The following is a 22890-nucleotide window of genomic DNA, read 5'->3' on the forward strand; positions in this document are numbered from 1 at the left end:
GACATCACTTTTGTCAAACAGGTATTATTACCTCGGATTTACAGATGAGGAAACTGAGGCTCATAGAAGTTCAGTAACTTGCCCAAGTTCAAAGTTACTGGAAGAGCCATGATTAAAACCTAGGACTCTTTGGGTTTTGTACTATATTTGCATCTCTATATTGTGTTACCATGGTCTCCATTGTCCATATGAAACATCAGAGAGAACTCAGGTAATTTGCTGTAGTCACCCAGCCAGTAAGCAGCAGAGGCAACATTTTAATAGAGCTTTTCTCAAATGTTAATGCAGCTCTTGTTCAAACATCTATGCAGTAGGTCTGGGGCAGGGCTGAGAGTTTGTGTTTCTAACAAGCTCCCAGGAGATGCTGACGCGGCTCAGACCACGCTTTGAGCAGCAAGGGTCTAGACCACATGGTTGTCTGGCCTTCTGTAAGGGTTTTCTGCTCCCCGAGCTGTCCCACCGCCTCTGTGTGAAGGCGTCGCAAAGCATGTTTCAACCACATAGCAATGCATGCATCATGATCCCTAAGTTGACATCAGCTAGGACGTTTTTTTGCAAGGAACAGAACTTTATCTCAATTAAGCATATTGACTAAAGAAAAAGAGAGAGAGAGGGAGAGAGAATTCATTGGCTCATGTGACAAAAAGTCCAGGAGCAGCCCTGGTCGCAGGTGTGGCTGGACTCAGGGCGCAGGTGCTGGCAGTAGACGGGCTTCCCTGCGCTCTGCTTTCTGCTCACTTAGCTTTGTTTTGGGGGTCTCCCTGGGACGGCCCCGGCAGCCTCAGGCTCTTTCCTCTAGGTGGCGTGATGGCTTCATTGACTTCAGCAGCTCTCGCTCTCATCCTCCCATTTCCTTCCCCAGGAGCGAGCCAGAGTTTTTCCAAGTAGCTCCCGTCAGAGTCCTGAGAGCCGCTCTGGTCATCAGACTAGCTTAGGATGTGTGTCCTTCCCTGAACCAATCTCTGTGGCCAGAGGGAGGCTGTGCTGTGAGTGGCGAGGTCTGTGCCACCTGCTGCCTGCTTGGAGCAGGGCTGGAGAAAGGGGAATGGCTACTGGGAAGGTAGATGGCAAACGTTACATCCATCCGTGTGTCTGGGCCAAAGGAGCCACCACGTGGGGTCCCACCAGGGCTTGCAGACGTGGTGGGGGGCTTGATTGGTCTTTCTCTTCTAACTCTACCTTTTGCTCACCAGGCAAAGTGGAGGGGGAGAGAGAGGGGGTCTTCAGGTACTTTTCACCTCCTGTCTGGATGTATCTCCATGGCATAGTCTTGTCTCCCTATGTATTCTTTGTGGTATGGGTTCTGTTCTTCAGGGCATTTGGGGCAGAACCCATCACATAACAGGTGTCCAACAAATGCATGGAATGAATGAGAAAGAGAAAATCTTTAGCAACAACAGAAAGTGAGTGTTTTTCTTCCTACAGACCTGGATGAGAAGATTAGATTATCTTCCAGCTTGTTCTAGATACTTCTCCAGAATCACGGTATCTTACATGCAGAAAAGAACTTGGAATAATTTAAACCAGGGTCTCTAAGTTAGAGAATTTTCAGGGCAGTTTTACAGTCCTCTTGCTCAGAGATTCCCCTTCTGGAGGTTTGGAGTGGGCTTAAGGCTCTTCAATAGTATGGGGGCCTGGTTTCAGAGCCACTGGCCTAGCCAGCCTCATAGCCACAGAGGAGGTCTCTGGCCCTGGGCAGCAGTCTCGTGAATGGTCCACGATGCTCTCAGGAAGATGAAATCAGCAAACGATGGGAAGGTCTTCTCCATGCAAGACGTTGTGCCGAGAGCTGTGATGAGGATGAGACGCAGCCTCACATGGGGAGACTTTGCTATCTAACTGGACCGACAAGCTATTCTTGTGCAAAACTGTACAAGATTTAAACAAGTGCATAAGTACGGAAGCTTCTAGAAGTTTAGTGGCGAAAGGCAAGGCACCTTGGTTGTGTAGAGAAGGGAGAGATTACTGAGTAGATAGAGTCCTGAAGGAGGAGACGAATTACCTACACAGAGAGGGGCTCCAGGGGAAAGGAATCAGGTGGGAAGAGAGGTAGAGCCTGGAAAACAGTGAGATTGAAAACCACCGGGGCTCATGGAACTGTGTGGCTCTGAGGACACAGGCCCCACCTGGAGGGCTTCAGCATCTTCCCATGATGCTCGAGGCAAGTGGGACAGCGGTGGAAGGCACAGCGGGCATGGAACTCTCTAGCAGCTCCTTTTACATTGGGCCAGCACTCATGGCTTTTGTCAGTGCAGCCTGCGTGCCCTGAGCCCTCGGAGGATGCAGATGGGCCTTATTGTCTCACCTGTGGATGGAGAAAACGACTCCCACCGACAGCAAACCTTGACCCCAGGTGACCCAGCCTGCTGGGGGCAGAGTTGGGCCTGCTCTTCCTGGGCTGGGGTTCTCAGGCTTCGGTGCCTCCCTATAAGTGTGCCAGCACTAACCTAGGACTGCATGGGGCTTGGCATCTCACCCTTCTCTTAAACGTAGCACGACGCATTGACCATGGGCACTGTGAATGGTCCCTTACGGGGTATTGAACCACATCAATATCATCATAGAATAGATGAGAAAGATACCGTGTCTGAGATTTGCTTCAAAATACTCTGTGGGGTGGGGAAGGGGTATATAAATGAAACAAGATTGGTCCTAATTGTTGATGATGCAAGGAGATTCACGGGGGAGGGGAGGGTTCAGTGTACCGTTCTCTCTACATTTGTGTGTGTTTGAAATGTTCTGCAATAAAAAGGTACCCAGAACATCCATGTCGACCTACTCCATTCTCTCCCATTTTCACCTTCCTGCAGCGATTACAGCTTTGTTTTACTCGCCCCCTTCCCACCTTTAACCACAGAAGGATGAGGCCAGCCCAGAAGAGGAAGGTTGAGAGGATTTCCTTAGGGCTGCAAGAAGCTGATTCTGTCATTTGCAAGTTTTTGATCACTTCTGTCGTCTTCTCAGATGGCAGCTGGTGAGATATTTGGGCCGAGAATGCCAACAATTTGGAATTGTCACTTAAAAGAGGAACTGACCTCTCTGGTCCTCAGAGTCTGGTCGCAATGCCAGTGACCACCAGCCCTGACATACAGTGTACGTCGATTGTCCTGTCCTTTCTCTGTAGCCCCATGCCTCTATCTCACCAAACTGTCATCTGGGAACAGGTCTGAGGCAGCACCTGTCCCCTGCGGGGCTCAGTGCTGGTGCTAGCTGGTGACCGTCACACTGGGAACATGGGGCCTGAAAGTGGCCTCGGCAAGAGGTTCTGTGGTTGGAAAAATAAGGGGCAGGAAAGCATTTAAGCCATGAAGAGGCTCTTCTAGCCCCCAAAGAACTCTGGGTGCATCTCTTTGACCCTTGGGGAACTGTATGGGTCACTAGAGGATGTTTTCCTCTGTGGTGTCCGATTGGCTGGCTCTGCCCACCATCATGTGGCACACAGAGGGGAAGCGGAAAGGCACAATCCTTCTCTCACCTCCTGCTTTCCTGCATCTGGGCTGGAAGGAACAGTCAGGAGGAGCTGAGGTTCCCAAAGAGCAGAAGAAAAGTGTTGGGGACCTTGAGGACTCTTTTAGCTACAGAAAGTCCCCCATCCAACCCCCTCAGTCAATTTATAGGTTTTGAAAAGTGGCAGTGGTACTTTCAATCCAGCTTGGGGGGCACATTCTAGGCTCAAGCCTTTGCCTATTCTAGCAGGCAAAGGGTTTGGGGCCCAGATGTGGCCTCCCCAGTGATAGCAGATCTCATCACATGTCCCTGCACTTGGTGCTGGTGGCTCCTGCCAGCTCTCCTGAGCTCTGCTGGCTCAGGTGCTGGCCGGTGTGGGGGCAGAGTTGCCGCAGATCCTCGGGACCAGCAGTCCGAGGCTGGCCTTTCCCGTGGTGATGCAGGTGGGCAGCTTCCATTGCATGTCCCCAGGTGGGCAGGCAACAAGAGACCCAGCTAGTAGGATTACCTTCAGATGCACCTTTCCATTCTGCCCCCAGGTAGTGACGGACCACCCTGGCTGAAGGACAGGTGTCTTTGGTGGAAGGAGGCCGCTAGGCGGCAGCCTTCTTCTTGGCCCCGACCTGCAACCTCAGTTTCTCTCCTTGCATGGCCCTGGGTGTCTGCTTGAGGCCTGGTTTAAGCTGATGAGATGCGAGCTGGCAGTGCAAGCCCTGGCTGGCGGTCTGGTTACCTGTGAGTGACACTCTCTTACGCTTGTAGAGGGTCAGCCTTTAGAGTTACAATCTGATAAAAGGGACTACTTGCCAGAATTATGAGGCCTTCTTTTCAGATGGATATCCTCACCAGGTGTTCCTGGGCCTTTTCGTGAGCAGGGTTGTACTGGCTTCTTTATCTCTCTATCATCTATCTATCTATCTATCTATCTATCTATCTATCTATCTATCTATCATCTATCTATCTATCTATCTGGTCTAATCTATCCTATCTATCTATCATCTATCTATCTATCTATCTATCTATCTATCTATCTATCTATCTAATCTAACCTATCTATCTATCCTATCTATCTATCTATCTATCATCTATCTATCTGATCTAATCTATCTATCTATCCTATCTATCTATCTATCTATCTATCTATCTATCATCTATCTATCTATCTGATCTATTCTATCTGATCTAATCTATCTATCATCTATCTATCTATTTTGGAAAGAGAGTAACTTGTTGTTCCCCTTACTTATGCATTCATTGGTTGATTCTTGTGTGTGCCCTGATAATGAACTGAACTCTCACCCTTGGTATATCGAGAGGACGCTCTAACCAACTGAGCTACCCAGCCAGTCCTCTTGACCTCCTCCTTTATGACCACAGGGGAAGGGCTCACTGCCTTCTCTTTGTCATTCTTTTCTTTTTTAGTTCAAGCAGACAAGAGATTTCTCCCTGGTTGAACACTTTATAATCTTTTCCTCTGTTCTAGCCCTGACCTTTCTTCCTGAAACCGCAGACAGCTCTCTCATCCTCTCCTTGACTTGTGTTTTTCCAGCCCAACTCTGCATCTTAACAAGAACACAGAGAAGCAGCCGTGCACTCAGAGGACTCAGAGAATTCTGGCCCCGGCTGGATCACGTAGCTCACTGCATCTCTCCGGCCCTGGTTTTCCCATCTGTAAAATGGGATATATGATGATTCCTGACATCTGTATAAGTCTGAGATTTCACAATTCTTTATAAAATATATTGGAAAGAAAATCAAAGATAAAAACAGCCATTGATTAAATTTCTTAATTAAATTTTTTGTCAAAAGTTGACATCACAGACCAAGGGTTTTTAGACTTATTGAGATGTAATTACATATCATAAAATTCACCCTGCTTCATATATTTTCAAGGAATGGATGACTTCTGTGTAGTCTTTTGGAAGATGCTTTCGCCTTTCTTTTGTGCCCATGAATTTCTTTTTCTAATTGTTTCTTTCTTACTGTTTTGTTACTGTTTTTCATCCTGGGCTCAGGAAAGGGTTTTGGTTGGGATTTGGAGGCTGGGTAGGTCCTGTCCTGGCACAGCCGCCAAAGAGTGGCTTCTGGAATGGGTGGGGCCTTTGGGTGCCTGGCACCCTCAGCCGTGCTCACAGCCCATGCTGCCCGTCCCACACATCAAGCACCCGATGGCCACCGTGGAGGAACACGCTGGAGTAAGGTGTTGTGTGGGTCACGAAAAGGGTCTTGGAGTTGAAATACCTTTTGTCGAGTTTGATTCTCTAACTATCTCTATGGCCTTGAATGTGTTCCTTAACCCAGCACAACTCTAGGAGTCACTGTCTACGTGGAGCACAGAGAGGCTGGTGACCCTGGAGTGGCCTATCCCTCTGAGTCTCAGTTTTCACGTGTGTAAAATGTGGAGGATACATTCGATGATCTTCAAGTCTCTTTCCAAGTTATAATGTCTAACTGCCCTCCTTCCTTCCACTACCCCCCTCTTCCTCCTTCTTTCCCTCCCTTTCTTTTACATCTCAGATACATATATATATAATATATGTATTTTTAAATTCAGGAAGGGGTAGGAGGCAGGTGTGAACAAATGCTACTTTCTCCCAACACGTGGATGGTGAGTACAAGGCTTCTTCCGTCCCCAGCTCAATGGACGCCATGTCCCCAGGACCACTCAGCCCATCACCACTTAGCGTTATGCTCATACTCCTCCTGCTTGGGGTTAACTTTTTTTCCCCCCTAAAAAGGCACTTTCCCCCCACTGGTGGAATGGACAATGCGCCCAGGTCCTAGCTGCTTCCCTAGGTGTTTGCAAGGCTGTCTCTGGTCTCATGGTGACCTCTCTCCCTTTGTCTAGAAACCTGGGAAAAACGTGGCTGCCATCATCCAGGATATTCACTCCCAGAGAGAGAGGGACATGTTCCGGGAATCAGACAGGTGAGACCCAGGTCCTAGATCTCAGGCCATATGCTGGGCATTGTACAGGCTCCTTTTTCTCATTCTGAGGAGTATTTGTTTGAGTCATGCCCATCCCCTTGCTTCTGCCTGTCCATCAGCCTTTCTGGACCCTGCCTTTCCATGTGCTTGATGGGACACAATAGTCCAATCAGAGGTGCTGCTCAAGTTAATCCCCAGGAAAATGCAGGATGCTAAGCTTCCTCTCTGCTGCTCCTCCTTTGTTAGAAAGGAATCCAGGAGGGGATCTGTGCATAATTGGCTCTCAGGAGCAAGTCTGTACTCTGCTAAAACAGCCTGAAAGAGAGAGAGGGAGAGAGAGAGAGAGAGAGAGAGAGAGAGTGTGTGTGTGTGTGTGTGTGTTCTATTTAGGGCCAGCTTTTGATTTTTTCATGGCTAAATATAGGTATAGGAACAGGAATGGAGATGTTCTCCTCAAAAGCAGTTACTTGACTAGTCACTCTGAGCATTGAATGCATTCACTTTTCCAACTTATTTCTCCCAACTGAAGTTGTGACCAGGCCAAGCCGTGGCTACACGTTTGCCACTGTCCCTACCCTACAAAGACAGTTCCTGTGGAGAGCCAAGGTGGAGAATAGCAGAGCTGGGGCACCTGGCCTGTGTGCCTTGTGATCCTTACCCAGGGCTGCCGCAGCTGGCGCTCTAACATCACTGCGGGGTGAGCCCAGGCTGTTTCCCCGGTGATGGTCAAGGCAGCCGGTGACGGTCAAGGCAGCCTGTGATGGTCAAGGCAGCCGGTGACGGTCAAGGCAGCCTATGATGGTCAAGGCAGCCTGATCCCAGGCAGCCTGTGATGGTCAAGGCAGCCGGTGACGGTCAAGGCAGCCAGTGACGGTCAAGGCAGCTGGTGACGGTCAAGGCAGCCTGTGATGGTCAAGGCAGCCTCATCCCAGGCAGCCTGTGACGGTCAAGGCAGCCGGTGACGGTCAAGGCAGCCTGTGATGGTCAAGGCAGCCGGTGACGGTCAAGGCAGCCTGTGATGGTCAAGGCAGCCTGATCCCAGGCAGCCTGTGACGGTCAAGGCAGCCGGTGACGGTCAAGGCAGCCTGTGACGGTCAAGGCAGCCTGTGACGGTCAAGGCAGCCGGTGACGGTCAAGGCAGCCGGTGACGGTCAAGGCAGCCTGTGACGGTCAAGGCAGCCGGTGACGGTCAAGGCAGCCGGTGACGGTCAAGGCAGCCTGTGACGGTCAAGGCAGCCGGTGACGGTCAAGGCAGCCTGTGACGGTCAAGGCAGCCTGTGACGGTCAAGGCAGCCTGTGACGGTCAAGGCAGCCGGTGACGGTCAAGGCAGCCTGATCCCAGGCAGCCTGTGACGGTCAAGGCAGCCGGTGACGGTCAAGGCAGCCGGTGACGGTCAAGGCAGCCGGTGACGGTCAAGGCAGCCTGATCCCAGGCAGCCACGTCTCCAGGCCTCCTGTTCAGTGAGGGCTGCGTGGTTTGCCTGGATTTGGGAACCAAATGAAAATGACCCTCCTTTTATCTATTTATTATTATTTTTTTCTCTTCAGAGGTATTAATGTCAAAGGTTAAACATTTTTCAAGTTGCCCATCCTTTTAGAATATTGAGTACCTGACAGTATTTACCGGCTAAATAAGGGAACACGTTTCAGAATCTGTGTGTGTGTGTGTGTGTGTGTGTGTGTGTGTAGCTGTTCAGGTCTGGTATTTTTGTTTCTTTGTTTGGTGTTTTTTAAACCATGATTACTTGGGTTTTTTAAACCGTGTGTGAAGCCGGACGTGCTTTCTGCAGTTCTGTGGAGGGAGGCGGGTACCTAGGCTCCAAACCGTAGGCCGATTGGGGTTCCTTTTCTGGGTTCTAGTTTCTCCGTCTGAAAAACTACCAGGTCAGTGCTCCAAGGTTTCTTCCAGCCCAGAATGCCTCCCTCCATCTCTGATTTTGGATCCTTCGAGCCGCCCTCCCCTCCTCCCCTCCCAGCTCTAGCATCCCTCTTCTGTGCCCAGGATCTGAACAAACTGAGATGAGAAGTAAGGAAAACGGAGGCCAAAATGTTGCCTTTATGCTGCTAAAGGCAGAGGTGGGGAGTGGCTTCAGTCCTGCAGCCCAGAGGCCGGCTCGTTGGCCCTGAGGGCTAGGCGGCCTTGCCCAGCAGGCTGGAGCAGGGCACCATCGTTCACACCGCGCCCGCCCGCACACCCCTGGGGGAGCTGAGCCTCCCTTCCAAGAGGAAGAAAGATGGCACTGAGTCCAACCAGCCCAATTGTGCATCCCAGTTCCAGGAGCAGGATGAGTAAGGGGTCAGAGCAACCAGAACTGTGCTTAGGGAGGCCCCGCTCCTAGGAGCCAGGAGGGAGGGAAGCCTGCTCGCGGGCTGCTGTCTGGCGGCCGCATAGCCTTGGTGAAGAGGGTCTGGCCATGGGGTCACATGCACTGCGTCTACAAGGGACTGGGGCGATCTAGGCGGGCGTGGGGAGGTATATAGGTGCAGATTCTAAACCCACTTCTTTGCTCCTTCACAGATACGGCCCCGAAAGGCCACGGTCTCGCAGTCCGGTGAACCGGTCGCTGTCCCCGAGGTCCCACACTCCGAGTTTCACTTCCTGCAGCTCTTCCCACAGTCCGCTGGGCCCCTCGAGGGTTGACTGGGGCAATGGCCGGGACTCCTGGGAGCACTCTCCCTATGCCAGGAGAGAGGAAGATAGAGACCCAGCTGCCTGGAGGGAGAACGGGGAGGACAAGAGGGACAGGACGGACACGTGGGCACATGATCGCAAACACTACCCTCGGCAGCTCGACAAAGCCGAGTTAGAGGAGCGACTTGAAGGAGGGAGGGGCCACCGAGAAAAGCACCCGAGGTCTGGGTCCCCCAACCCTCTCCACTCCGCATCAGGCTACAAGAGCCGAGAAGATGGCTACTACCGGAAAGAGCCCAAAGGCAAATTGGACAAGTATCTAAAGCAGCAGCTGGATGCCCCCGGGAGGTCCAGGAGGAAAGATGAGACCAGGCTGCGGGAAAGCAGACACCCCCACCCGGATGACTCAGGCAAGGAAGATGGGCTGGAACCGAAGGTCACCCGGGTCCCTGAGAGCACCAAGGCAAAGCAGAGTGAGAAGAACAGAACCAAGAGACCCGACAGAGACCAAGAAGGAGCCAACGATAGAAAAGAAGGCAGAATGGCAGAGAATGAGGTGATGATGTACTCTCCTCCCCAGGTAAGGAGAGGCACATCCCAAAGGGTGGTAGTATTAATATCATGATGCTGAACATTTATTGAATGAATGAACATTTATTGAATATACCAGGCACTGTGTTAAATACTTTTTTCTCAGTCAAGTCATTTAATCCTCACAGCAGCCCTATGAGGTAATAAGATTAATAATCTTGTTATTACTATAGACGAGGAAACGGAGGCACAGAGAGCTTAAGTTAGTTACCCAAGGACACACAGCCAGGAAATGGCAGAGATGGAATTACACCTCAGTGATCTGACTTCAAATGCTATAGCATCCTGCTGCCTTTGCTAGAAGTTAGGGAGGGACCCGATGCAAAGGCCTTCTGTGTTCCTGTTTGTCCAGGGCGGAGTGCCCTAAGGTGTTTGCACTCCCAGACTCTGCTAGGGGAGATTAGATCGTTGGTCCACTCTGTCTGCTCTCCTGCCAAGAGCATCTACCAATCCTGGGACTTCGATGGGAGGCGTAAAGGAAAAGTAGCCACCAGCCCCTAAATTATACTTGATACCCAGGGCTTGGTGTGTTTCTCTAGACACTATCCACAGTGTTTTACTTCCATTGTAATGAAAACGCTCAGCAGTTGGCTGGCACCTTCCACTGAAGCATCTGAAAGAGCTTACAACCCGCTGCGTGACTTGAGTTCACACAGTGGGTCACCAGGAGGACTCTGGGTACAAGGTTTCTATTCTAAGGTGGCTTACATTTCCTTCTTTCCGGAATCACCTATGTTTATATAAGAGTGGAATAGTAGGGGTTCATGGGTCTGCCTAGAGAACCCAGATTTTAAAATCCTACATGCACATCTTCTACTCTGACGCAGGAGTTGGTGGCAATCCTAAATCCAAATAAGGAGCTGAATCTCGGCTCCATGAACACTGAAGAGTCACCCCTTTGGCCAGCACTTTAACATGCCACTTTGCCAGGTAGTGTGCTCGGCACAGGGAGGTCCGGAGGTGAGTAGGACACAGCCCATGTTATGGCAGAGACCGAGGTCTAATGGCGGGAGCCAATCTACAGAAACAATTTACATACACTGGAGCCCCTGCTGGAGTGGAGGGATGGATGAGCAGTGAACTGTGGTGTGGGCAGTGAGCTCGGCACAGGGGAGGAGACATTAGAGCTGAGCATTGAAAGTGGGGGAAAACCATTTGGGAAGCAACAAAAACAAAAGTAAGTAAGAAAGACCTGCTTGAAGAACCTGCAGGCAAGATGACTGTGTCTTTTGGGCATAGAAAAGGATTACGTTTTTTAAATGTAAAACCTTGGCTTTCATGCAAACAGGAAATGAATGTATGTCAAAGATGCTATGAACTCATTAAGGCAGTGTTCCCCAACCCCCGGGCTGCGGACCGGTACCAGTCTGTGGGCCATTTGGTACCAGTCCGCAGAGAAAGAATAAATAACTTACATTATTTCTGTTTTATTTATATTTAAGTCTGAACGATGTTTTATTTTTTAAAAATGACCAGATTCCCTCTGTTACATCTGTCTAAGACTCACTCTTGACGCTTGTCTCGGTCACGTGATACATTTATCCGTCCCATCCTAAAGGCCAGTCCGTGAAAATATTTTCTGACATTAAACCAGTCCATGGCCCAAAAAAGGTTGGGGACCACTGCATTAAGGGATGAGGGACCAATTAGAAAGAGGTAAAAGCCAGTCCGGAGGAGATTCTAAAGATCAGGTGACATGTAGAGGCAGTCAGGAACATGGACATGAATTTGCTAACAAAGGCAAAACTGACCTCTTGCACAGGAAACTTGGGACCAGATAAAATCACGGCTTCACCAAGTAAAACTCCTTTGCATCCCTATGGACAAGAATCATCTGCACGACTATCAGTTAACTGCACTTATGGAGTCATAAAGCAGCTCAGTTCAAGTTAAGGTACAGATGGCTATAGAACCAGATACCCTGAAGGGTATGCTGGTAAACTGCCCAGCACTCCATCAAAAGAACACCCGGTGATCTTTTGACCCATCTCAAAGTGTGGCACAATTTTTCCTGCCTGGCCTAACAAGGGGAAGGAAGGTCAGGAGATGAGACTAGAGAATGGGTAGGGGGGATGTGAAGACCTTGCACGCCTCGCTGAGGTTTGAACTGGATCCTAAGGAGCTATGAATGAGGGGGTGTTTTTTGTTTGGATTTTTTTGTTGTTGTTTTTTGTTTTGTTTTTTTGGTATTTTTCCAAAGCCAGAAACGGGGAGGCAGTCAGACAGACTCCCACATGCGCCTGACTGGGATCCACCTGGCACACCCACCAGGGGGCGATGCTCTGCCCATCCGGGGCGTCGCTCTGTTGCGACCAGAGCCACTCTAGCGCCTGAGGCAGAGACCACAGAGCCATCCTCAGTGCCCGGGCAAACTTTGCTCCAATGGAGCCTTGGCTGCAGGAGGGGAAGAGAGAGACAGAGAGGAAGGAGAGGGGGAGGGGTGGAGAAGCAGATGGGTGCTTCTCCTGTGTGCCCTGGCCAGGAATCGAACCCGGGACTCCTGCACGCCAGGCCGATGCTCTATCACTGAGCCAACCGGCCAGGGCCAAGTGGGTGTTTTTTAAGAAGAGTGTACAGTCCTCCCTCAGTATCCCAGGACCCCCTGCAGATAGTAAAATCCGAGGATGCTCAAATAGCTTATATAAGATGGTGTGGTATTTGCATGTAACATACCCACATCCTTCCATATTCTTTAAATCATCTCTAGATTACTTATGTAATACCTAATACAATGTACATGCTATGCAAAGAGTTATCATACCGTGTACTTTAGGAAATAACGACAAGAAAAAGAAGTCGGTTCATGTTCAGTATAGATGCAACGGCATAGTTCATGTCAACAACATAACTTTAGTTTTTGAGGATTTATATCTGAGGTTGGTTAAATCTGCAGATAAGGAACCACCAGATATAGATGTGCTTGGTGGTGTCCAAGTTGCTGGTGACAGGTCAGTGACTCAGGAAAAGGCACAGAGGGGCAGGGAACAGAGGCTCATACTGCCTGTCCGGAGCCTCTGTCCCCACAGCAGAGGGTGGGGCTGCCCCTTCACACGCACACCCACGCTTCAGAGACTCTTCTTTGGGAACCTTGTTTCTCCTGCTGCTTCTCCCGCCCTTCATTGGCTTGCACAACCCTTGCCCAGTTAAGGTGACACATTGCAGGTCACCGTGAGAGCTCCTGAAGAAAGCCCCATGGCTTTCCCCACAATTCCGTCCCTCTAATTGGTTTTAGCAGCCCTGGCGTGGGGTCAGCAGGGACTAGTGGGGTCCCCTTCAGATTGGTTCTGTGGGTTGGAAGCCAGGGACCCACCACGCTGTGTTGTAATAACGGCAGAGCAGAGTCTTCCTCACTGATCTCGAACTCTGTGCTGTGATCTTGAGAACAAGCCAGGTTCCCACAGGGCTGCCCAGGACTCAGCTAACAGGCAGGAGGGACTGGGCTTGGGAAATGAGGCAACAGGGCTGAGGATGGTGTCTTTGCCTTTCTTCTAATATGCCAGGCACTTCCTACCTCCGGGCCCTGCCTTACCCCAGGTCCACATGGGTCCCTCCTCACCTCCTCTGTCTTGACTCATGGCCACCTGCTCCGCACTTTATCCTGGCCACTACATACAGTGACCATGGCCCCCTTCTCTTTCTTCCCTGCTTTTCCTTCCTCTGTAGCACTTACCTCCTTCTCACCTATCCCCTAATGTCTTTATTATTTTATTTAGTATCTATCCCCCCACCTCCGAGTGAAACCTCCATGAGGGCAGGCGTTTTTGGCTGCTGTGCTCACTGCTGTGTTCTAGTCCCTAGATTAGAGTGGGCATTCGGTATGTCCTTTGTGGAAGAAGTGAACGACTGAACCCAGACTCTGGAGGCAAAGGCCTGGCTTCTGAGAACCAGGTCACACCCTGTTCTTCTCTCCCTCAATTTTCTTGGTTGTGAAATGGATGTGATCACAAGGCTGTCGTAGGACTTTAATGAGCTTCTGCTCATTAGACACCCTCTGGGATCTCTGCAGAAAGGGCCCTGGGCTGGAGGAGCTGGTGTCACTGCTGCTCAGTGTATGTGGGTGGCCACATCCATATGGAAGAGCCAGCCCTGACTACATTGTGCTCCTAGGAAGGAGGAAAGGAATCAAGCCACTGTCTAGGCAGAGCGTGGGAAAGAAGCACTCCTCCGCCCAACCGGAAGGGGGATCAAGGGTTACAGACCCAGATGCCTAGAGAAGAGAAGCCAGGCAGGTGACACAGACCAGAGCACATGCATGAAGCCCGTGGAGAGATGGGCCATGGCGGGCCGAGGAGGCGGAGCCTGTCTGTTGGGAGCTGCCAGCCACAGCTCAGCTCCATTCTGTGGCTGCCATCCAGGGGCACATGCCCTGGGCTGTCAGACCTCCCATTTCTTACAGCAAGGCCAGAGTCCAGAGAGCTGTTGAATTTTCCCATGTTTTAGAAACTGTATACACCAAAACATGGCGTGGGCCAGATGGAGCCCCAGGGTCCCCAGAGTGTAGCCGCCGTATAAACAATCCAGAGGAGGGAGAAAGAGAAAAGCACTTACTCTCAGTTCAGGGCCCAGACAGAGGTCTAAGCACACTCGGAGGCAGGTGCCAACTTGTTATTCACTCCACCCTCTCCTACCAGTCTCCATTCTTTTATTGACCAGCATCCACGCAGCACCCCGCAAGGAGGCGCAGCTGTGAGGAAAGCTGAATGAGCCCCCATCTCGCGGAGCTCGTGGCCTTGTGAAAAGACATGCTAATCAAATAATTCCTCAAATGAGTATAGAGTGCGAGTGTTAAATGCTAAGAAGGAGACATACATTGCTGTCAGTGCCTGTAACTAATCAGAAGCTTCCCTAGGTTAGGATGTGACTGTTGGGATTTGAAGGAATGATGAGTATTTACTGGGTGAAAAGGAAGAAGAGCAGACAGAGGGAAAAGCATGTGCAACTGCCCAGTGGCTAGAGGCCGCTCTTCCTGGAGCAGAGAGAGCCTGGGTTAGAATGGTGGGGGGCGAGGCTGATTTGTCCACAGAAGCCACATTATGTAAGTCATTGGAGGCAGGTTAAGGATGTTTGTTTAGTGCAAGGGGAGGCAAATGATATGTTTAAGCAAGAAGGTGCAGTGAGGATATGATGGCTTTTGCATTTTGGAGTGATCATTCTTGATTGCCTTGGGGAGAATAGACTTTGGAGGAAGCTACAGAGAAGAAGGAGACCAGTTGGAAGGTGGTTTAATGGTGGCCATGGCCCTGTGGTAACAGAGTCCTGCTTGCAACAATCGGCAACTGAGCTGGTGTGTTAGTGGAATGCATTGGTAGCATTTATCTGTTCCCCTTAAGCTGCTGCTGTCACCTGGAAGTGGTCCCAGGGCCAGGTGCACTGGAAGGCTCTTCTCTGCTTCCTGTGCCCCCAGGGAGGAAGAGCTGGTGGGGGGGGGGGGGGCTTCTGGCCCAGCCAGGCTGCCCCTGCCTCTCCCAGCTTGAACTGGAAAGGCTCTCTCCACTGTGTTGAACTAGGAATGCGGCTGCGCTAACTGCATGGGAAGGGGAAGGGTTATTTATTTTGATAAGGGGACGCCATGGACAACTTGTTTAGGGAGATAAAAATAAAGAAAAGTGGTCCCCTATTGGTAGATGTTATCTAATAGCTAGAAAGGCACTTGGAGTTGCTGTGCACTTAGGTGAGCTTGGGAGGCGTGAGCAGGGATTTCAGTGGAATATTGTGCTCCAAACACCGGAGAGAATAGGGACTTGAGGATTTGAACTGTCTTCCCTTGCCCGGTAATAACTGGTTAAACCAGTCAGCTCTGAGCTCCTGCCCCAGCTGGCTCCTCTCAGCTCAAGAGGGGTGTGTCTGCTCTTAAGAAATCAGGAGTCACTTGCTTAATTAAGCCAACCGCAGCCAAAAATGTCAAGAAAATGCAACTTGACCCTGAGAACCCCAGGAATAGTCATTGATTTGGTGGCAAAATTTCAATCGTGGGGGAATATCTTCCCCAGTCTTCTGTAACAGGAGTTGGCAAACTTTTTTCAACATGCCAGATAGTAAATATTTTAGGCTAGGTTGGCCGAGGGGTGAACTTGAGGATGTTATGTAGGTACTTAAATGCAACTATTTAAAAATGTGAAAAGTATTATTAATTCACAGGCTACAAAAAGAGGCACTGGGTCAGGTTTGGACCGAGGATTGTAGTTTGCTGACCTCTGTTTTAAAGGCCGGTGAGAGACCCTAATTCTCAAAACAGACATTTGCTTTCAATTGTTCAATGTCCCAGTCATGAGCACTATCGTGAGGGATTTGAGCTGAGAGAAGGGAAGGAGTGGCCATTTGGGGCAATAACTCTCGGACAGAGATGGGACACAAGAGAGGTGAGAGGGCTGCTGACTGTGTGACAACCCCGTTTGTTCCCATAAGTGGCCTGGGAGTGATTTTTTATGGTGAAGACAGAACTGTTGGGGAGATGTCACCATGATGGCTGTTCACACCAAGGTCAGCTCACCCTTGGGCCCTCTCTCACCCTCCTTGTCTGCAGGTTTCACAGCTGCAAAATGTACCCCGTTTGCCAGGGGTTTCTGAGGTCCTAAAGGTATCAGTCCAGTCCAGAGGTTAAGACCATTTCTGGGCCTCCGTTTGTCTGTGTGACCTTGAACATGTTACTTAACCTCTCGGTGCCTCAGTTTTCCCATCTGTAAACTGAAGGTGATAATAGCACCTGCGTTTGAGGAGTTCTTTGAGGATAAAAGACATGTATGAGCAGTGCACCCGACGACGGGGAGCCGTGCTCAGTGTCACTTGTTTCCTTCCGGCGTTTCTTTTCTCCTTTGCCACTGCTGACTGTTGATTTGGTTTGTTCTCTTCTTCCTTTGGCAAGGCTGGGAAAGAGGGCCTGGAAGAAAGGCCCCCATCAGTGGACAGGCAGGAGAAAGAAACGGGGTCCTCTGATCCAGAAAACACAAGAACAGAGAAGGTAAAGTTTGTCCCAGATGCCGACAGTGTAGCCACGTCTGCACAACAGCCACTGGGGACCAAGCTGCAAGAGTCCCCGTGCTGCCCAGTGATGCCTGCTGTGTGGGATGTGTTTGCGACCCCCCACCCTGCCTGATAGTGGCTCCGTGAATGAAGGTGTCTTCCCAGCACTTCCTGGAGGAACGGTTGTGCCTGGGTCCGTGGTGTCATCTGTTTAGGGAGATCTTGACTGCATGCCTGGGCTCTGCCGTACTCTCCAGCAAGTTGGCTGTGCTCATAAGAGAAACATGTGCCCAGAAAAGACTTGGGCTTCAGAGCCAGGCTCCCAAAATAGGCAGGTCCCTTGGGGAGGGCTGGGACAGAAAGGGGGGCTTTGGGCACTCGATCTGCGGCCCTGACCTCAGCAGGCCCAGACCCCGGGATTAACAAGACATCTCCTGTGCTCGTAAAGATTATTTTACATAATTAAAGTGAAAAACCCAGTTACAGTGCTGGACCTGCCACAGCTCAAAGACATGTCCTTGGAATGGGGCCAGCTTCATGCCTTACCGGTCAGGAAATGTGGAGAGATGGGTATTGCTGGCCAGGAAGCTGAGCTCCTAAATCTGGCTGCTGGGTCTGTAGGCTGCTGGGGACACCAAGGGGAAAGTTTCAGGAGGGGCCAGTCACGAGCCAGGCTGTTGTAGTCACACCCTTGCTGGGAGAGGGGACTTGGAGGAGTGGTTGGGGGACATCGCCATTTACATTTAGCAATGCTTTTCACACAAGGAAATAGCTCCAGCCAGTTGGTCTGTTTAGAGTTTACAACTTAATCATTCATTTGTTCATTCAAAAGCTATTTATTGAGCACCTATTATGTAACCGTTGGTTAATCCTTTGAGTAGTGAGTTTTTTTCATGCTTGCTGACCCCCTGGAGTGAGTTTGTTGGGTTTTTTTTCCAAAAAACAAAACTAGTTACAGTTACAGTTTTATTAACTTAAAATCATGTTTGTTTGATAACTAATTTATGGAAATAAGAAAAACATGCATTTGCCTTTTTTTTAATGTTGCCTTACACATTTTTAAAATAAAAATGTTTGTTATCTCATGTACAATTGTACTCTGGATGGTCAGGAGGCATGAGGATGTACATGAACGTTTGTACAACTCAAAGAGTTAAATTCTTTGTACCATTTTAAACATAGTAGATTAAGCATTAAGGGCTTATTCCAAAACCTGTGCTGTTTTGAGCTTCGTCTTAGGGATGGATCAATGATGTCGGATTTTAGTGGTTTGCAGCTTCTAATTACTCAGTAAATAGTCCCAGATAGTAGGGATGCTCAGGATGGTTCTGGTTGGAGGGGGCCTGGGGTTGAGGCTTGTGCTCGCTAGTTGAGGACTGAGACCTGCCGCTTAGCCCCCCTCTGACCTCCATTCTTCATTTTCACCCAGGATCAAGGTTGGGACAGCGGAAGTGAGGCAGAGGATGAGAGCTGGTACCCCACGAACATGGAGGAGCTGGTCACAGTGGACGAGGTAGGGGAGGAAGAAGATTTTATCATGGAACCAGACATCCCAGAGCTGGAAGAGATCATGCCCATTGACCAGAAGGACAAAATGTGCCCAGAAATGTGTGCCTGTGTAACGACTGCCTTACGCCTGGACTTAGCCAAGGAATTCACCAAGGAAGGAGTCAAGACCATAGGTAATGGAGCGACAGAAACCAGCCACAAGTCTCCCAAAGAAGTGCCTTCTGCTTCCACGAGCTGTCCCAGTGACACGGACGTGGAAATGCCTGGCCTAAATCTGGAGGCTGAGCAGAAGCCAGCTGAATGCGCGACAGGCCTCTCACTGGAGGGTTCAGATTGCTACGAGAAGCGGGCAAAGGGAGCAGAGAGCTCAGATGTTCGTCTGTCCCCTACACTCCAGCAAATGTCTTCTCCCAAGCTAGCAGAGGAGAGGGCCCGGCAGCCCAGCCCATTGCTCGATGACAGCAAAGCCAAGGGGCCTCCCGAAGACGGGGCCAGTGAAGGCAGCCCCCGGGAAGAGAAAGCCAGCCCCCCTACCGAAACCGACCTCCAAAGCCAAGCTTGCCGAGGAGTGACGACCCAGGGTAACTACCTCCCTTTCCTCTGGGGTGGTTGGGTTGATGGGACCACCACTCCTGCAGAGACGCAAGTGGGCACAGACAGGCCAGAAGGAACATAAGTGAGGTTTCCACCAGCATTCCAGCCGGCGCAGAGAGCGAGCTTCTAAAACCCTGGTGAAACTGTGAGAGCATTCAGGCAAACGGTGCAGAGGCAACCAGGAGATCACATGTTTTCTGAGCAGCAAACTCAGCTAGGACAGACTTTTCTGAATTTATGGGAGCCCAGATGGACTCTGGCAACTAAAATTAGCAAAAGTTTTGAGTTATCGGCTGAAGTGCCTGGGGGCAGCCAGCTGCCTCCGTGCCTGCAGGACAGAGGACCACCCAGGCTGTTACTTCTTTGTGGGGGGGGGGGGGTCCCAGGCGGGGCGTGGTGTGTGGGAGGCCCAGACAGCAAGGGCAGGGGGGAGAACGAGGGCCTCACTAAGGGGTGTGGCTGGTCCCTCTTCTTCCCGCCCCAGACCCACTTTCTCACTTTCCTCTCCGGTCTGCTGGTGAAACAAGGCTGGTCTTGGCACCTCCTCTGCCTCCTTTGGAGGTGATGCTGTGTCTGTGCCTGGCACTATGACATCATGAAAAACAGAGTTTAAAATAGGCTAAGCCCTGTCTCCTCTGCCAAGTGGAAACTGAGATTCATGAAGGGCTCTGGGGGCAGAAAGGGGGAGTCGCCCTGCATGTTCTCCCCAGGAGAACGAGCAGCGATTCACTGCACAGAAAGCCAGCTGCATTCCAGAGGTTGCAGTCAGGGGGACAGGAGTCGGGGGGGGGGGGCTCAGAGGAAAGCCTGTAACAGAAACACTTCAACCCAGTGCTCTGGTGCAGGCACAGCTGATAGGGAAGCTGGAAGCTTGGGCTTCTTCAGTGTCAGGCTGACCTGAGTTGTTGCACCTGCGTGGAGCTGAGTCTCTATGGAAACTCTGTCCCGAGCTGCCTTCTTGTTGCTAGAGAAACACCAAGGCCCAGGCTGTGGCCAGAGAAGGAAAAATAAAGGAGGAGTGAAACGTTCGCTTTGCTCTGATGGAACCCCTTTGCTCTACGGTACAGGTCTCAGCATGAACTGGTGTTCATGGCTCATTAGCTTACGCACTATTTGGAGTTCACATATAATAACTCCGCTCTACACGCTTGGGGTGAGGGGATGACGTGGCCTCTTCCGCCAGCCTCGGTGCTCCTGTGGACGTCAGCACAATTTCTGGCTTCAGTAATCCTTCCTTCTGCAGAGATGATGATGGAGTGATAGGGACTTGGGAGGGAGTGGGCGTGGATCGTCCCCACCCAAGGCCTCAGCAGCCATTCCCCACGGGCCCACTGCAAACATGTGCCAAGTTTTCTTGTGTGTGGCATTCTTTTGGCAAGGGAAGAGAGCTCTTCAATGATAGCTCTCGGGTTCTAATGAGCAGTCCTCACCCTGGTCCCATGTCCATAAGCAATCCAAGGGCCCAGTCCTGGTCATGCAGCGCAAGGAATAGAATTTCAGGGGTTCTTGGAGGCACGTTGTGTTTCATTAGTTCTTTGCTTTGCTCATGTTTTGCAGAGAACTCCAAGTACATGGAAATGAAATCTTTGGACGTGAGGTCACCGGAATACACCGAGGCGGAGCTGAAACAGCCCCTGTCTTTGCCTTCCTGGGAACCGGAGGATGTGTTCAGTGAACTTAGCATTCCACTAGGTAGGTGAAACACACAGTTGTTCCTGGGCACTCAGCTCCAGGAAATGATACTTCCCTAGTAACATCTCAGAGGCTCGACAGGGCTTTTCGTCACTCTGTTGTTGTTTTTCATGTCTGATGCAATAACCTACATTTGCAAGGTGCTACTTGGAAGTCTCTTGCAATTTCAGTCTTTCCCAGGCGAGCAGATCTGCCACAGGACCAGGCCCGGAACAGCCTTGCTCGGGGAGCCTGAGCTCAGAGACTGTTTCCCTGTCAGAGAATGCTTTGCTCCTGACCACACAGCCCTTACATGGGCTGGGAAGCAGCCCCAGGGCTGCCGCAGAGTCAGTAGACAGGAACCACTTCTGCTCCTGTCTGCCTTGCCCCAGCCCTTCCCAAAACAGTGCCAGTTTGGGGGTTTTCCCCCTCCTTTTGAGTAACTAGCTTCTCTGAGGCAATAATGTTGAACAGACTGCATTGCGGGCGGACTCTATATCCCCAACAGTGAGAGCATTGAACAGCGTCCTTCTTTTATTTTCTGGGTAACTGCTTGTCCTCAGGAATGTTTTTGGGGGGTTTCTTTTCCAGTCTCTTAAGTCCTTCTTAACAACTCAACTAAAAGGAGAGAGAGATCAGGAAAAAAGAAAAAAAAGAGAGAGAGAGAGAGAGAGGAAAAGGTATAAGGATACTTTTCTTGGAGGCCCTGGGAGTGGGAGGTACTGTCAGAGTTCACGTGGCCAGAAGGCAACCCAGCCAGAGGCAGAATGGAGCAGAGCTTTGTCCAGGATAGTAGCTGGTGGGGGCAGGGGGCCATGGAAAGGGGAGATGGCTCAGGCCCCAGCAAAGGGGTGGCAAGGCCTTACACAGAGCAATGGGTTGGGGGTTCCTAGTTTCCTGTGATGTGGAATTAGACCAGATCCGTGGTTTTCCATGGTTCAAGGTTGGAGTGGGGCCAGGAGGGAGGTTAGTAATAGAATCATCTAGGACACATTTTTAAAAAGGAGAGTTAACCAGGATTTCAAGGTAGGGAGTAAAGGCCCTTGAAGGAAGTTCCCTGGGACTTTATGACACCACAGCAAACCCAGGGACTCCCACTTCAGCCCACATCACCTTCGAGTCTCCGCCTTGACTCTAAAGGCTTGGAAAGCAGTGAGACAAAGGAGGAGTAGCAGCTGCTCCGAGAGTGAGCTTGGGCAGGTGCCACAAGGAAGTAGCGACCTGTCGGTTCTGTAATGCCCACTGCCAGGGGCCGTGTGTCTGCTCTGTCAGGGAGGGGCCAGTCAGCATGGAGGTTCACCCATCTCATCAAGTTTCTCATTTCCTTTTCATATCCTTTAAAAATGTTCTTATTGTTTCTGTCCTTCAAGTGTGCCATTTTTATAGAGTCAGATTGAAAAGCGAATGTCTCCCCCCCCCCCGTAAATTTGCTGCATAGCCTCTAGCATGCCTCAGGGCATAAACTAAAAGAAAAGCAAAATGCTGACCTTCGAGTGAACTAAGATGATTGTAGGAGGGCCAGGGCTGTTTTAACGGAGGAAAACAGTTGCACAGGCTGCCTTTCAGGAAAAAGGTGCTACTCTGTTTGTTCATGGGGTCTAATTGGCACATGCAAGCAAAAATTAGGAATCAATTCTGCTACCTTATGATCTGTGTCATTTTATTATTGTTTTTTATTACACAAAGTGTGAAAGATTACTGTAACAAATTTTGAAAAGAGCCATATAATGTAAGTATTGAATGTCGTATCTCTTTCCTCAGGTTCTCCGCAACTTCAGAGGTAGCCACTGTCATACCCTCACATAGTGTTCCTCCCACAAAAATAGGATCACACTGTATACATAATGTTCAGCAATTTGCTTTTAAGTGTAGCAGTGAGTCTTAGAGATCTCTTCATGTCAGTACATAGAAGACTCCTTCTTTTTAACCATTGCAAATGTTCCATCTTAAAAGATGTACCGTAACTTATCAAACCATTCTGCTGGTGAACATTTAGGATGTTTTTAATTGTTTCTCCCCATGATTAAATGCTATCATAGATAAGCTTTTATTTTTTATCATCTGCCATGCAGACACTGTTCCTGGTGTCTTGGATGCATTATCTCATTTAGGCCTGTAAACTCCAATGCGGTTGGTAATATTTTTATTCCTGTTCCACAGATCAGAAATCTGAGATGCAGGGCTATAAAGCTTAAAGCTTGGCCAAAACAGGAGTCAGGTTTTCAAACCCAGTAGTTTGACCTCTGGAACCAAACTTCTGGCTGCGCCCTAACCCTGTTGCTACCTTTGTCTGAGCGCCAGGTTTCTGTGGGACAGCGTCCTAGCCTGGGGGTTGTAAGGCCATCTGTATTTGCATTTCAGATTTTCATAATTACTACTAAATTGCATTCCAATTTTAACTGCTACCTTAAGTGAGTGTTCTGTGTCCAAATCCTGGCCAACATTGGATATGGTCCGTTTTTCATCTTTAGCAATCTGTTAGGAGGAAAGTGGGGTCTCATGCTGGTTTTATTTTTTAAGCAGCTCTATTGAGGTGTAATAAAGCCTGACACTTGGTG

The 22890-nt window shown here is 50.1% G+C and overlaps 1 protein-coding gene across 3 annotated transcripts in view; it reads left to right on the forward strand.

Annotated features, from left to right (window-relative positions):
• RBM20 (RNA binding motif protein 20) overlaps positions 1–22890 on the forward strand; it is a 207502-nt gene that overhangs the window by 175573 nt on the left and 9039 nt on the right. For 2 of the 3 annotated variants that reach the window (XM_066238593.1, XM_066238594.1), the window contains exons 8-12: positions 6296–6375; positions 8894–9587; positions 16461–16556; positions 17988–18648; positions 20219–20353. In XM_066238593.1, coding sequence (XP_066094690.1) covers positions 6296–6375; positions 8894–9587; positions 16461–16556; positions 17988–18648; positions 20219–20353 — 1666 coding nt within the window. The remainder of the gene's footprint in view (positions 1–6295; positions 6376–8893; positions 9588–16460; positions 16557–17987; positions 18649–20218; positions 20354–22890) is intronic. The other variant, XM_066238595.1, reaches the window with a different exon arrangement.

The sequence above is a fragment of the Saccopteryx bilineata genome, chromosome 7, assembly GCF_036850765.1.
Source record: "Saccopteryx bilineata isolate mSacBil1 chromosome 7, mSacBil1_pri_phased_curated, whole genome shotgun sequence".
Lineage (NCBI taxonomy): Eukaryota > Metazoa > Chordata > Mammalia > Chiroptera > Emballonuridae > Saccopteryx > Saccopteryx bilineata.